This window comes from Hibiscus syriacus, unplaced genomic scaffold, assembly GCF_006381635.1.
Source record: "Hibiscus syriacus cultivar Baekdansim isolate YM2019G1 unplaced genomic scaffold, ASM638163v2 tig00117038_pilon, whole genome shotgun sequence".
NCBI lineage: Eukaryota > Viridiplantae > Streptophyta > Magnoliopsida > Malvales > Malvaceae > Hibiscus > Hibiscus syriacus.
In genome coordinates this window covers 632,602-645,656 of record NW_024063534.1, presented here as the reverse complement: position 1 = coordinate 645,656, position 13,055 = coordinate 632,602, and the positions used below count along the sequence as shown (strand labels likewise).

Below are 13,055 nucleotides of genomic sequence, written 5' to 3'. Positions count from 1 at the left end.
TATGCGGAAGCATACAAATTTAAATCAACATATCATGTGGCATGTGGAAACAAAACATATTCGATAACGTGTAATCATGCATCAAATGGAACGGAGCATAAATATCGCAATAGACAATCAGAGGTAAAATAGTTATTTTTACTCACAAAGAATTCAAGGTCAATTAATCAAATTTAGTTTACCATTCCTTATTATCAGTCCTCAATTAACAACATGAAAATTTTCAGTTCATCCAGAACGCAAACGAGTACTTAATTAAACATGTGAGTCTAGGGATTAAAACATAAACAATTCAAAAGTTGCACATAGTCAGCAAACATGCAGTTGAAATTCCCAATAGGAAATTAAATATATTGAAAGAGTGATAAAACAAACCCCAACAAATTTTGAATTACATTTTATAATTAATTTGCAGTACAATTTCTGGACCTTTTTGAACTCACACAACATTCAGGGAACATACTGAGACTAAGGAACACTTCAGGCCTTTAATGAATGCAATTCTATCTTTTTCATCGGGCTCCACAACAAAGGGATCGATCCGTTTTGAAAATGGATCGATTGTTTTTCACGAGGGATTGATCTTATGTTGGATAGTAAGTTTGGGATCGATCCTTCAAGCCAAGGGGTCAATCCTTTTTGAAAAAGTATCAATCCTTTCCCTTAAGGGATCGATCCTTCTATTAGAAAAGTGTAGAATCCTCAAGAATATGCATTTTTAAGTTGTCAACCTTCCACATAAAAGTTACTATATATCAAACTGCTTCATATATGTCTAAATACATGTGTAGCATACTTTATAACACAGGTCAACACATCACACAAGATTTTGGCACCAAAAGTCAAATATTGCATAAACGTTTATCTTTAGCACAAGTCACCTACTATTTTGCATTTTGGGTCATTTCATGCTAATTAAGAATCTAACAAGTTTGGTATACTTAATTACACTTGTCTATGCACTCCAAACATTTATTCCAGGTTCAGATCAACATTTGAACATTTACATGCATCATTTAACCAAGATCATGCATATCAATCTCCAAAACAATGAATCAAATCATTCGCAAGTCTCCAAACACAAAATCAACCATCCACAACTGAAGTGCAATTATTACAAGTCAACATAACAACAAATGACTGAGTCACGAAAATTCTAACACATTGCCACTAATTGTTTCAAAACCACATACATTTCACTTGAACCTTTGCCTTGCTTGATCACTTCCGGTGCTAGCCCCTCATCTCCATCTCTATTCCAATCCTCTGAAAAATTGTTAAACAAAGAGTGTGAGTTGAAAATCCCAGTGAATAACAATCATTCTAAGACAATGCACATGGTCAAGATGAAGCACATTTGATGTAGGCTGAATCTACACGCTTTGATGGAAGTGAGTAGATAGCCTTATTGTGTCCCGATCTAGGATTGACAAGTATTGATGTCCTTGAATTATAAGTTTAGGATGAAACAAAAATAAGAAATAAATAAGATTAATAATGGACTTAAGAAATGGTTTTATAATAAAAGTAATGAAATGGAAAGAAATGAAAGAGATGGATGCGAAATTAAGAAGATGTTGATGGTCTTGATGGATGATGTTGATGATGTTGATGTTGTAATAAAGATGGTGGTGATGTTGTATCTCAAACATGCTAAAGAAGAACTATGCTAGGAAGCACAATCCTAATCTTCACAAACTTGCTTGAGGGGTGATGAAAGTGTCTTCAACCCACTAGATAAAAATCTAGGAATTTAGGAATCAAGGTGGAAGGATTGACGCCACAAGTATAAGAAATTATATTTTCTTAATAGATAAAGTTCACAAATAACTTTGAAGAGAGATTAAACTCACAAAGGTTTGTTTATAATATGAATGAGGTGTGTACAAATGATGGCAAGCCTCTCAATTTATAGGAAATGAGAGGGCTTGGCCGAATGGTTACATAGTGTTTCAGCTTGGTACATGTCTCTTAATGAAAATACATAATTAATTGAATGAAGAGATATGTCCTTAAGCTTGGTGTTGGTTCGGTTAACCCTTCATAAAGAGGCTTGATGTTTCGGCAAAGGTGAAAAGACATCTCCCTTGCCGAATGGTGCATGTTGGTTCATCTTGGCGCCAAAATCATCTCTCTTGGCCGAATGATGATGTGCCTCCTCAAGTTGGCACCAAAGCTCTCATGTGCAAGGCATGTGGTGTGGCCGAATAGTCATGGAGCTTCATCTCATGTCTCTTGGTGATTTAGGCCTCCAATGGATACAATCTCTTCACCAACGTGCTTCTTGATGAAAGGACATCTTTATGGGCAACATCATTCATGAAAGGTCACAATGTTTGGAAATGTAACCTTTCATGTTTGAGCTAGTTCTAAGGTGAATGAGGTGGAGGTGAGCTGGCCATAGGTGAGTTGTAGCATGGCGAACATTATGGCAGATCCTTGTGAAAAGGTACATCTTGAGGTGGCAACTATTTGCGAAAAGGTACGATTTCACAAATTTTGACTTAGGACATATTTGAAGTGTCCTAAGTGGTGATGATGATGGTGCAACTCCCCAGTTGAATTGAAGTCATCTTGTAGCTCAAATCTGAACACTCTAGAGGCATATACATACTGACACTTATTGACTCTAATAAAGGGGTCCTGGGAAGGATTAAACCTGACCTCAGATACCACTAAATATCGAAGATTAGAACCTTACATGGGGCCATCGAAGTGGGTAACCCAAAAAAATATTTTAAAATGACATTCAACATGATTAAACCGAAAACCATAAAATAGATATGAGCTTAACATTAAAATATAGTGTTTTCAAAATAAGATCTTCATCAACAATTCAAAAATACATAAGTTTAATAAATAGGGTTTATAACTCAAAAACAATACGGTCACCGAGTAATACATGCCCATTAAATATGCATCCAAGATGTACTCTGATCAACTGATCTGAACCTGGAATCTCGAACTGGTAATAGCTTCTCAACCCATCCTTCTAAGATCATGTGGACGAAAACACATTTCGATCACTGAGCTCACAAGCTCAATGCCATACAAATAACTCTAACATACTATATGCATTCATTACACGAGAATACGAACATGTATAACCATGAACATATAAATACATTTACACAAAAATAAGGTAGGTATCATGGTGTAGCCAGAGGGTCACCTAGCATCTTGGGACTTACACCTCACTATCCTACCTAAGGTACCCATGATAAGACTCGGGTCACTTAGTATCAGAATCTTTATATATAAAAGTCCTTTATTGCCTAGTACCTAGGTTGCCTCTAGAGTCACATAGCATCGGAGCCTGCGTCCTGCTAGTCTATTCCAAAGAGTACTTGGAACACCTCTAGCATCACATAGCCTTAGAGCCTACATTCAACTAGCGATTTAAGTGCATAAGAACTGACTTAACACATCCATATATCTTACCACACAAGATTATTGTCACATATCTAAAGCAAGTTGGGTGTCTAGATCGTTCCCTGATTGTCACAGAAGGGCTAATTTTATGTTGTCTTAATTTACATCATTCATGTTATAACGATGGTTGTTAGTTGTTCTCACTTGTAGTCCTATTAGAGAAGTCTCAACGACTCTTAATTCCTTTTCCAAACACATGGAATTTAATTGGGTTTTTTACCCAATTCAGGATGAGGGTGCCAATACTGAACCCTTGAGTGTGGATACCACCCTTGGTATCAATAACAAAATTGGCTATAGAACTCTGAGATGGCTAGGTAATATCGATACTCCTAGCTAGAGTATTGATACTCTTATACTAGGTATCGTTACTACCCCAAATATCGGTACCAAATTATGCTTCTATTTTTTTTAAAAAAAAAATACATACTATCAATACTAACCCAAAGTATCAATACCACATGAACGAGTATCGATACTCCTAGCTCAAAACACCGTTTGTTTTAATCTACACAAGAACAATATCAGTATTGTTCATCTTGTACCGATACTTAAGCATAAAAAAGTTATATTTCCCACTAAAACACAACCCAAACCAAACCATTTATCCCAATAAAGTTGTTAAACGTTATTATAAGTTTATAAAAGTTGTAGGGAATCATAAGAGGTAATTTAGCATGCTTTGTTTACATTATAACATCTAAAGACCATAAATCAACAGAAATAAACACACATACTCAATGAACAAAATACAAGTAAGAACACACACATGTTTGACCTACATATGGTATAAGAGAGGCATAGGTGTGTTACCTTACTCGTAAGTTGCAAAAGAACAAGCTTCTCCTTGTCCTTACCCTTAGAGCTTTCCCACTTCCTTCACTAATCTCAAGCAGTGAAATGAGTCACCAACTCATATAAAGAATTAAGAATGTTAGAAACATGGTTCCTAATCTCTAAAAATGGATTAAAAGTACTAAAGAACCCTAAAACTTAAAGCCCATCTTAAACGCCCAACAATGGCTCTCATGGCTAAAACTTGAAGAGGAAGGGTTAAATGAAAGCTTCAAAGATGAAGATTTCACTACTTAACTCAAGATTCTCATACTAGGATTATAGCTCACCATGTTTTTATCTTAACTAAGCTACAAGGAAGAAGAGGAAGATGGTTTTTGAATGGGGAAAAAAAGGATGAGGAAAAATAGATGTAAGAAGCCAACCCCTTTTTCTCTCTTTCTCTACCGTATGACCTTGCAAACATTAAGGATTTTTAGCCTTTGAAATGATTTAGGGTTTAATTATTATCCTAGTCCTCATTTAATGTCCAAATAAAAAACACCCTTTTTAAGCCCACCCAAACTAAAACAAGTATATCTTAACCCAAAACTTTTAAGTGATCTCTTGGTTGATCTAAAGCTCACTCGGGTTTATCCAAAACTACTAACTCAGAATTTGGGGCATTATAGTAAAGCAAATCATATGGAGAATTGTATCAAGTCGAGGCATCGAGGAGTATCAAGATGATCATGCCCAAGATCATTCGAGTGGAGTGACGGAAGTATGGCTAAGTTCGGTGGGGGAGAATGTCATGACCCATACTTTTTGGCCTATCAGTAAAATAGGTTTTATGGAAAGTTGCAAGTGTCCATTAAAAAGGTTCTAAGTTGCAAGTGTTCTTTTCTGATATTGTGTTTGTCTACGAGCAGACCTTCCCCATCATCGACAAGCTTTAACATTTCTGCATTTTAATTTACCTTATTTCAAATTTTGTCATTTAATCTCTCTTGAGCATATGAAGCCCTTTTCATGCAGTTCAAGAAATCTATATTGATTGGATAAGATATTTGAAGTTCTTTTTTAAAATATTTCGGGTATAGCAGTTGTATATAATGATATAATAGGATGAAGTTTCAAGTTTATTACACAAGTCAATTGTATTGGTAAGAATAAAGCTAGAAAACTTTCGGACCCTAGAGGAATACAAAGACAACAAAAGAAGCTGTTGTTTAAGTTTTAAGTTTAAGTGGATTCATGAACTTGTGATTTTGACAATTGTTACTTTGTTTTGGCATTACTTTATAGAAAATAACCCTTTATTTTATGCAATATATATTTCATCAGTAAGTTCTACTGCTCTCATGTTGCTCTCTCTCTCACACACACATTGACACTATTTTTTTGTTTATATATAGCAAGGCCAATGACTACTTGACTGTATGTTACACAAACATTTTAATTCTCTTTAAAATATTTCATATCATATTTGGAAGGTATGAAAATTTCCAATTGTATGAAAAGTTGAGCAACTATCCAAAATATAGATTAAAATATATTTGGGAATCAGAACCTAAATATTGATTAACATGAGTTAAATAGTTTAGGGATTAAAATGAATAAATTGATAACATAATGGACTAAAACTATTTTTTTTGAGTCGGTGACCAAAATCAGAGTTTGAAAACATTTATGAAGTTAGTCATGAGAAATAGAACAAATTTGAACTTCTTCTCTCAGAGCCAAATCCACTGGTGAGGGTAGTTGGCCATTTCCTTCTCTTCTAAATTTTAACACGCTTTAGTTTATATCTATAAAAGAAAAATTATTCTCTCCTCATATCGTTTACTTATTCTCTCTTCATATCGTTTACTCCTCATTTCTTCATTTCATTGCTTAGTTTCCATTTTTTTTATTTATTTTTCATTCTTTGTTTCTCCATTTGGTTCCTCAAAAGCAAAGTTTCTTCTTTCTTTCTTTCTCAATTTGAAAAACTGAAGCTTGCTATATCTCAAATCTTGGATCTTTAAAAGCAAGGTCTTTCTTCTTTTTTTGCTAAAAAAGATTAGACTTTGATTCTTTTTATGTCTTTGGTTTAAATTCAAACACCCATCTCAGCAAAAAAAAAAAAAGAAAAAAAAAGAATTTTGGTTTATTCATGGGAAATTGTTATGGGGCTCCATCATCAACAGCTTGAAGAAAGAGTGGAGAGGGAAAAAGAAGAAAAATCCATTTTCTATAGATTATGGTCAATGCCGACAAGGCAAGTAGGCCATAAACTCACCGTTTGACTGATCGTTGCTAGAGGTCATTATACTGAGAGAGCTTCCACCAAGACCATTATTCAAGTTGTTCTGGTATTTTCTTTCTTTCTTCATTTGGTTATGGGGACATTGTTGGATTTCTTTGTGGCCTAAACTAATGGAATTTGATTAGCACATGCTCCGAGTTTTGATGAGATACATTTTGTGTTTCTTTTTACATTTTTGCGTGATCTTGAACTTTTCCCTCTTACATATATACAAGTTCAGGTTTCCAAATAGCTTGCAAAACTAGTTTCTTGAAGTGATTAAACCAAAATGGTGCCCAAAACTTTGGATTCCAAGGGCTTGCTTTGATCTAAGTTGTACAGTATAGCCTTAAACACGTCTATCCTGAGCAAACATTCAACCATTGGTGGGTTTACCAATATTTAGATGTTCTTATAATCATAATAGAACGCCTTGCAAATTACAATATTTCTTTGCAAAAATGTTGTTAAAGAAAAACTCGTTTCACTGTGCCTTTAATTATGATCTTAAGCTAGTATTAGTGCAGTTTTGCTATTACAGATGTGCCACAAACATGGGGTGATGCATAGAGAACTCAAACCCGAGAACTTTCTTTGTGCCACAAACATTTGGAGCCTTCTTTGTATTTTGCAACCAGTGATGATCTAAATTTAAAAGGCAAGAAACGATTCGGTTTAGGATTCATATATTAATGGAAACACGATTTTGCTTAGAAACTTTATCGGATGCTAATAGAACTTTTGCGAACAAAAAAGCTTTGTTATTAGAACTAAAACTTACCTAGTACTTCCTGAGCTGTAAGTCGGTGCTTGGGGCCAGGATTGAGCATCTTCTTGAGATGCCTTGTCAAACAAACAGTGACGTCATTAGCACCGCCATTCATGATGTCGACACAGACAAGGTTAGAGAGATTTCTTTTCGACTTCTTCCTGTTATATCATTGCATCTCTCCGGAATCCGTGATGCTATAACCGGAATAAATCGAAAATAAACCATTATGATTCTAAACCTTCATTAATTTTTTCCTGAACCCGAGAAATGTAATTTGATTTCTATGCATATGAAATCATGTTGAATCTACTACAGGATGGGAGGATAAGTTACTATAAGTTTAGGCCAGTACGGATTGGAGAAAAGCATGGAGGCAATATTCGCGAGAGAGGTTTAACAGTCTCAGCCTGAAATTAAGGATGGATCATTGCAAATGAACAGTGAGGCTAGATGACCCAACAACATTGACAAAGTTGTATTAACGAAAATGCCTGTTGATTTCATAATTTTTTGAGCTGATATTTATTTATTGTCCTGGAAGAAAAAAAGTTACTTAGTGTTTACTAGACATGCACAAATTCGGATAAAAAATCGATCCGGATCGGATAAAAACCGATCCGGTTTTTTCACTTAGCCAAAAAATTGGTTTTTAAAAAAACCGGTTCGGATCCTAACCGGTTTGGAGGGCCGGATGGTGTAACCGGTTTCGGTTTGAAAAAAACAAGATTTTTAAAAAAACTGGATATAGAAAAACCGGTAATTGTAGCCATGATGAACAAAAAATTACAAAAATAAGATTTGAGAGATTTTCAAGTGTTGTGTAATAAGATTTGAGAAAGTTGTAATCAACCAAATACATCACAACCTATTTATACATGTTTAGGGTGCGTAAAATTGTGATTTTTTTAGAAAAAAGGTCAAAAAACGGTCACAAACCCCCCCAACGACTATATTAACGGCTAGCTTTTAAAACCCCAGATCGGATTTTTTTCCATATAAAAACTGGGTTTTTTCAAACCGGTTTTTAATCCGGTAAAAAAACCGATCGTCCAATTTTTTCCGAAACCGGTTATACCATCCGATTTTTAAATATCCGATATGGTTTAAAAAAACTGGTTTTTCCCAAATCCAGTTTCAGATATTTTTTGCGCAAAATCGGATATTCGAATTTTTTGTACACCTCTAGTGTTTACTAGGATTGATTCATGCCAAGGGGTATATTGGAAATTTCCATTTGTTTGGTCAGTTTGGTCACCGAATTAACAGAATGAATAGCCCTAGTGTTGGATATAGATATATGCCTTTGATGGTTGCATTCAAAATTGTGTTTATTTGGAAGATTTCTTAACATGTATATTTCATACTAATATTTCTGGAACCACTGTGCCAAGGGCTGCATGGATAATCTTGAAAATGCATTACATAGATTGCATAGGATCATTTAATAATTCAAAGTAAGGTAAATTACACAATTGATCACTAATGTTCGAGTTTTTTGCTTGTCCCACTAAAGTTTTAAAACTAATGAATTGATCACTAATGTTATTAATTTATAACAAATCAATCACTAGATGTTAACTATCGTTACTGAGATGGCATAATACTGACATGTCATGTTTTTTCTTTTTCGACATCATTTAACCACATGAAATAGCCTTTTCAATCAACCCTTCTCTTCAATCTTCACTCTCCATACTTCAGGCTTCTTTTCACATCAAGGAAGACGAAAATGTTGTCTTGCAAGGTTAACGTGTGTGACTGAACCAGCACCAAAGTTGATATCCCGATCCCTGGTCATGGAAAATGAGCCACTATGAAACTCTACCTATCCACAACTTTGGTATACAACTCAACACGTAAGAACTCTCTATTTGACTTAGAAATTCTCAATTTCACACGCTCTTAATTTAGGGTTTAAGGACCAAAATGAAACTCTCTTAAATAGTGATTTGAACACTTCAATGAAAAAAGCTTAAGATGGCTACTAAAGAATTTGATTTTGAAATTAAAATCATTTTTAATTTTTGACATAATTTAATGACTATTTATAAATAGGGTGAAGAACGCAAATGATCCCTTGAGTAGAAGGTATCGTTTTATTAAGTTCATAGACTATTAAAAGTTATAAAATGGTCCTTCGATTATGGATTGTTGCTTTGTTGAGTCTCTCGACTATTAAAAGTTATAAAATGGTCATCCGACTATTTATTATGTTCCAAACTCATCATTTTTTGTTAAAAAATTGGTGTTTGTTTAAACTGGATTTTAACATGATGACTGAGATATAATAGTCTGATTTTGAGATCTAATTTGATCATATCACATTCAACAAGTTACGTTCCGCTCAGAATTTCGTCAATTTTTAACGGAAAATGACAAGTTTGGAACATAATGAATAGTTGGGTGACCATTTTGTAACTTTTAATAGTCGAGAGACTCAACAAAGCAACACTCCATAGTCGAATGACCATTCTGTAACTTTTAATAATCGAATCACTTAATAAAGTAATACCCTATAATCGAAATACTATTTGCGTTCTTTACCCTTATAAATATTATTCTATAAAATTAGTGGTACATATCAAATATATCTAGATAAAACTTTTCTCCGAATATATAATAATTCATTCTAATATAATCTTATTTGTATACCAAAAAGGTGGATTAATTTTTTTTCTCTGACGGCAATAGCAGCAATGATTGTGTCCAGTTTAATGACAGAACATTTGTAGTAAAATGTGGGACACAACCATATCCTATATCGATGAATTAGCATGTACAATTATCAGTACCATTTATTGAAGATCCCATGTGAATGAACATATAGTTAGGTCTCTTCTTTGTCCTAAAGATTTTATTTCTCACCATTGAGGAATCTATCAAAACACTATCTCTCACACATTACTTAACTCTGTTACATTATCTGAAGCCGCATTGGCGACATCTGGATGCTTTTCCATGTCGTTTATGGAAGGGTTATATTGTTGGATAACCAAAATGGATGAAGTAGTGGAGAAGTCCGATGAGGCTAAATAGCTCCCCACATGGCCTAGTTCTGGACAATCCGTACTCCGCTCCGACAAGGGCATTGCCGGTGACGTTCTTCCGACCAAAAACAGTGTAGAGCTGTTCATTGATCTCAAACCAGCAATTATTTCTTCTTTGCTTCCCATTGTTATCTCTTCACGTTTTACAGACTCGTTCTTTAGCTTGAAGGTAACTAGCTCTGAGATGATCTCTTTGTCTTTTATGGATTCGGTTGAGGCATCGGCCCTGGAAGGATCCGGTTCTGTTTCGGGCTTGGTAGTGAATTTTAGGACAGTGAGCTTGATTCCAGGATGCTCGGCCATCCTCATTCCGTATGAAAGTGCTTCACGGTCGTCTTGGCCGCCGAAGAAAGGAACAACCACCGAGTACGACACTTCACTGGCGACGACTTGAGTGGTGCCACCAAGCCCACGGTCAACAAGGATACCGACCGAGCAAGGGGCATGTCTGAGGACACGTTGGTTGACTAAATCGAATGAGTGTCCTAAAGACTCCATTGTTCCATCTACTCTTTGATGCTTGTGGAATGGCATGATAATCAACGCAGCTCGCTTTCGTTCTGCACAGGTGCAGATGTCTTCGTGTATGCTATGCAATGGTGAGATTGCGGTCATGGGGCGGATAACGACACTTCTTAGCTGCAGATATGCCTCGAATGCAATCACCATTTGATCATGGTCCCCACGTTTCTTGTTCCAGAAGGGTAGTCCGTTTTTCCGGGCTTTGTGGATCATCGAAATGGCTGATGACCGTTCCGATAGTTCCATAAGATGCATAGCGTATACACAGAGCTGTCCCTTCTTCCGAATCCCTCGAGACGACTCGATCAGATTAATCAACGTTGGGATGTTACGAGTACTATGGAAACAAGCCAGGACCCGAAGCTCGGTATCGAGGTCTTTCCGCTGAATCCTTCGATGCTTGTAAGGCGTTCCCTTTCTGGCAGGCTTGTAAACCGCCATCACAATTGGTGTTGTGATGAAGGTTGTGAACAATGCCATTAGGACTAGGATAGCGAATGATTGGTCTGTAAGCACCTGCAAATGGAACACCAGTTAAATTAGTATCTATGTTGTGGAGCATTTTTAAAAAGAAGTAATTTCAAATTCGAATATATATATACCTTGCGGTCCTTGCCGATATTGAGGACGATTAGCTCGACGAGGCCTTTGGTGTTCATAAGGAAACCAAGTGACAAAGCTTCAACGAAAGGTACCTTGAACAACATTGCTAAACCAACTGTGCCAACAATCTTCCCTAAACAAGCATTGAATATAACAAGCACTAGCAAACCCCATGATTGTGCACCTTTTATAGTTGTAACATTGGTTTTCAATCCACTAGATGCGAAGTAAAGCGGCAAGAAAAGCCCCGAAACTAGATCTTCGATCTTCTCTATCAACACGCCGGAAAATGGACCGTCTTTCGGCACTATTATGCCGACCACGAAAGCACCAAACAGTGCATGAATCCCTATGATATCCGTGATGAAACCTGCAGCCAGTACTAGTGATAATGTAATACAAATGTAGAGCTCCTTCACTGGCTCACCATCAGGGGATCGCCTAGCCATCACTGAAAGTATCGGTTTCAGTACGAAAATGGAAAACACAATGAAAGCCATTCCACAAAGGAGTACCCATAAGGATACGAGAGGAGAACTTTCGGATCCCGAGAGTGCAATAGCGAGTGCGAGAAGTATCCAAGCCACAACATCATTGACAGCAGCTGCAGACATTGCAATCCGCCCGACATCGGTCGTTAGGAGCTTGAGCTCAGCCAGAATACGAGCGAGGACAGGAAACGCCGTTATAGAGAGAGCAACGCCCATGAAAACAAGGAAGACCATGTTGCTAACTCCTTTGTTGATTGTGGAACGAAGAACAAAAGATGTACCAATGCCAAAAATAAATGGAAGAGTGATCCCTGCAGCGGCTATTACCATGGTATTCTTTCCGGTGCGACGAATTGCTCGAATGTCGAGCTCGAGTCCGACCAAAAACAAGAAGTAAAGGAGGCCAATGTTGGCTAAGGTCTCCAACACGGTCATGCTTTTCTTGGGGAAAACTATGTCTAGAAACTTTTGGTTTCTTCCCAAGGCTGAGGGACCAAGCAAAACTCCTCCCTGGAAATACATATAACATTTACCATGTAAATTGAATAATCATTCACCCATTTTTCCAGTAGAATTTAAATGTAATAACAAGCAAGAGTAAGGTGAAAATTACTTACAATGATCTCTGCAATGACTCTAGGTTGCCTTAAAGGTCGAAGAGCAAAAGTAAGGAGTCGGCTAACACTGACCACCAAAATTATCTGAACGATGAGCAATGGAAGAGCGAAATCGAGTGGATTTTCGTTCTGGAAAGCTCCGTTCGACGTCGCCTTCATCGGCGCTGGACAAGAAGGGGCAGCTTTGGTAGCCATTTTTGAACCAACTTTAGCTAACAAAGAGCAAAGATAAGTATGAGATAACTCAAAGGGCTACACCCCGTGATCACTTGAGTAGTTTCTTATGCATGATGATTCAAACTACTTTGTTTATTGGCAACGAAATCTTAAGTGTAAATCTGAACATGTCCAAAAGAGTAATTGATTTAGTAATGCATGAAATGTAAAAAAAGGCATGGGAACCTGATCAACCGGCTAGGTAAAGGGGATTTGTTGAGGAGATTAAAACACTTTAATGATGTTTATGCCATTGAAAACACGTCTGCTTTGCCTACCTCTTTTTCCCGT

At 36.4% G+C, this 13,055-nt stretch overlaps 1 protein-coding gene across 1 annotated transcript; it reads right to left on the bottom strand.

The window, feature by feature from the left end:
- Nucleotides 1-10,162: 10,162 nt before the first annotated feature.
- Nucleotides 10,163-12,806, bottom strand: LOC120196996 (cation/H(+) antiporter 19-like). The gene is made up of 3 exons (XM_039198651.1): nucleotides 12,549-12,806; nucleotides 11,440-12,441; nucleotides 10,163-11,353 (listed from the first exon to the last, which is right to left on the bottom strand). The coding sequence occupies exons 1-3, from the start codon at nucleotides 12,741-12,743 to the stop codon at nucleotides 10,163-10,165; spliced, it is 2,388 nt and encodes a 795-aa protein (XP_039054582.1). The 5' UTR covers nucleotides 12,744-12,806.
- Nucleotides 12,807-13,055: the final 249 nt, after the last annotated feature.

Bases quoted from the DNA above. Each gene is read 5' to 3' on its own strand.
- LOC120196996 (XM_039198651.1), bottom strand. From the start codon at position 12,743: ATGGCTACCAAAGCTGCCCCTTCTTGTCCAGCGCCGATGAAGGCGACG. The intron at 12,442-12,548 runs GTAAGTAATTTT...ATGTATTTCCAG, and splicing joins GAGTCATTGCAGAGATCATT to GGAGGAGTTTTGCTTGGTCC. The intron at 11,354-11,439 runs GTATATATATAT...TTCCATTTGCAG, and splicing joins ATATCGGCAAGGACCGCAAG to GTGCTTACAGACCAATCATT.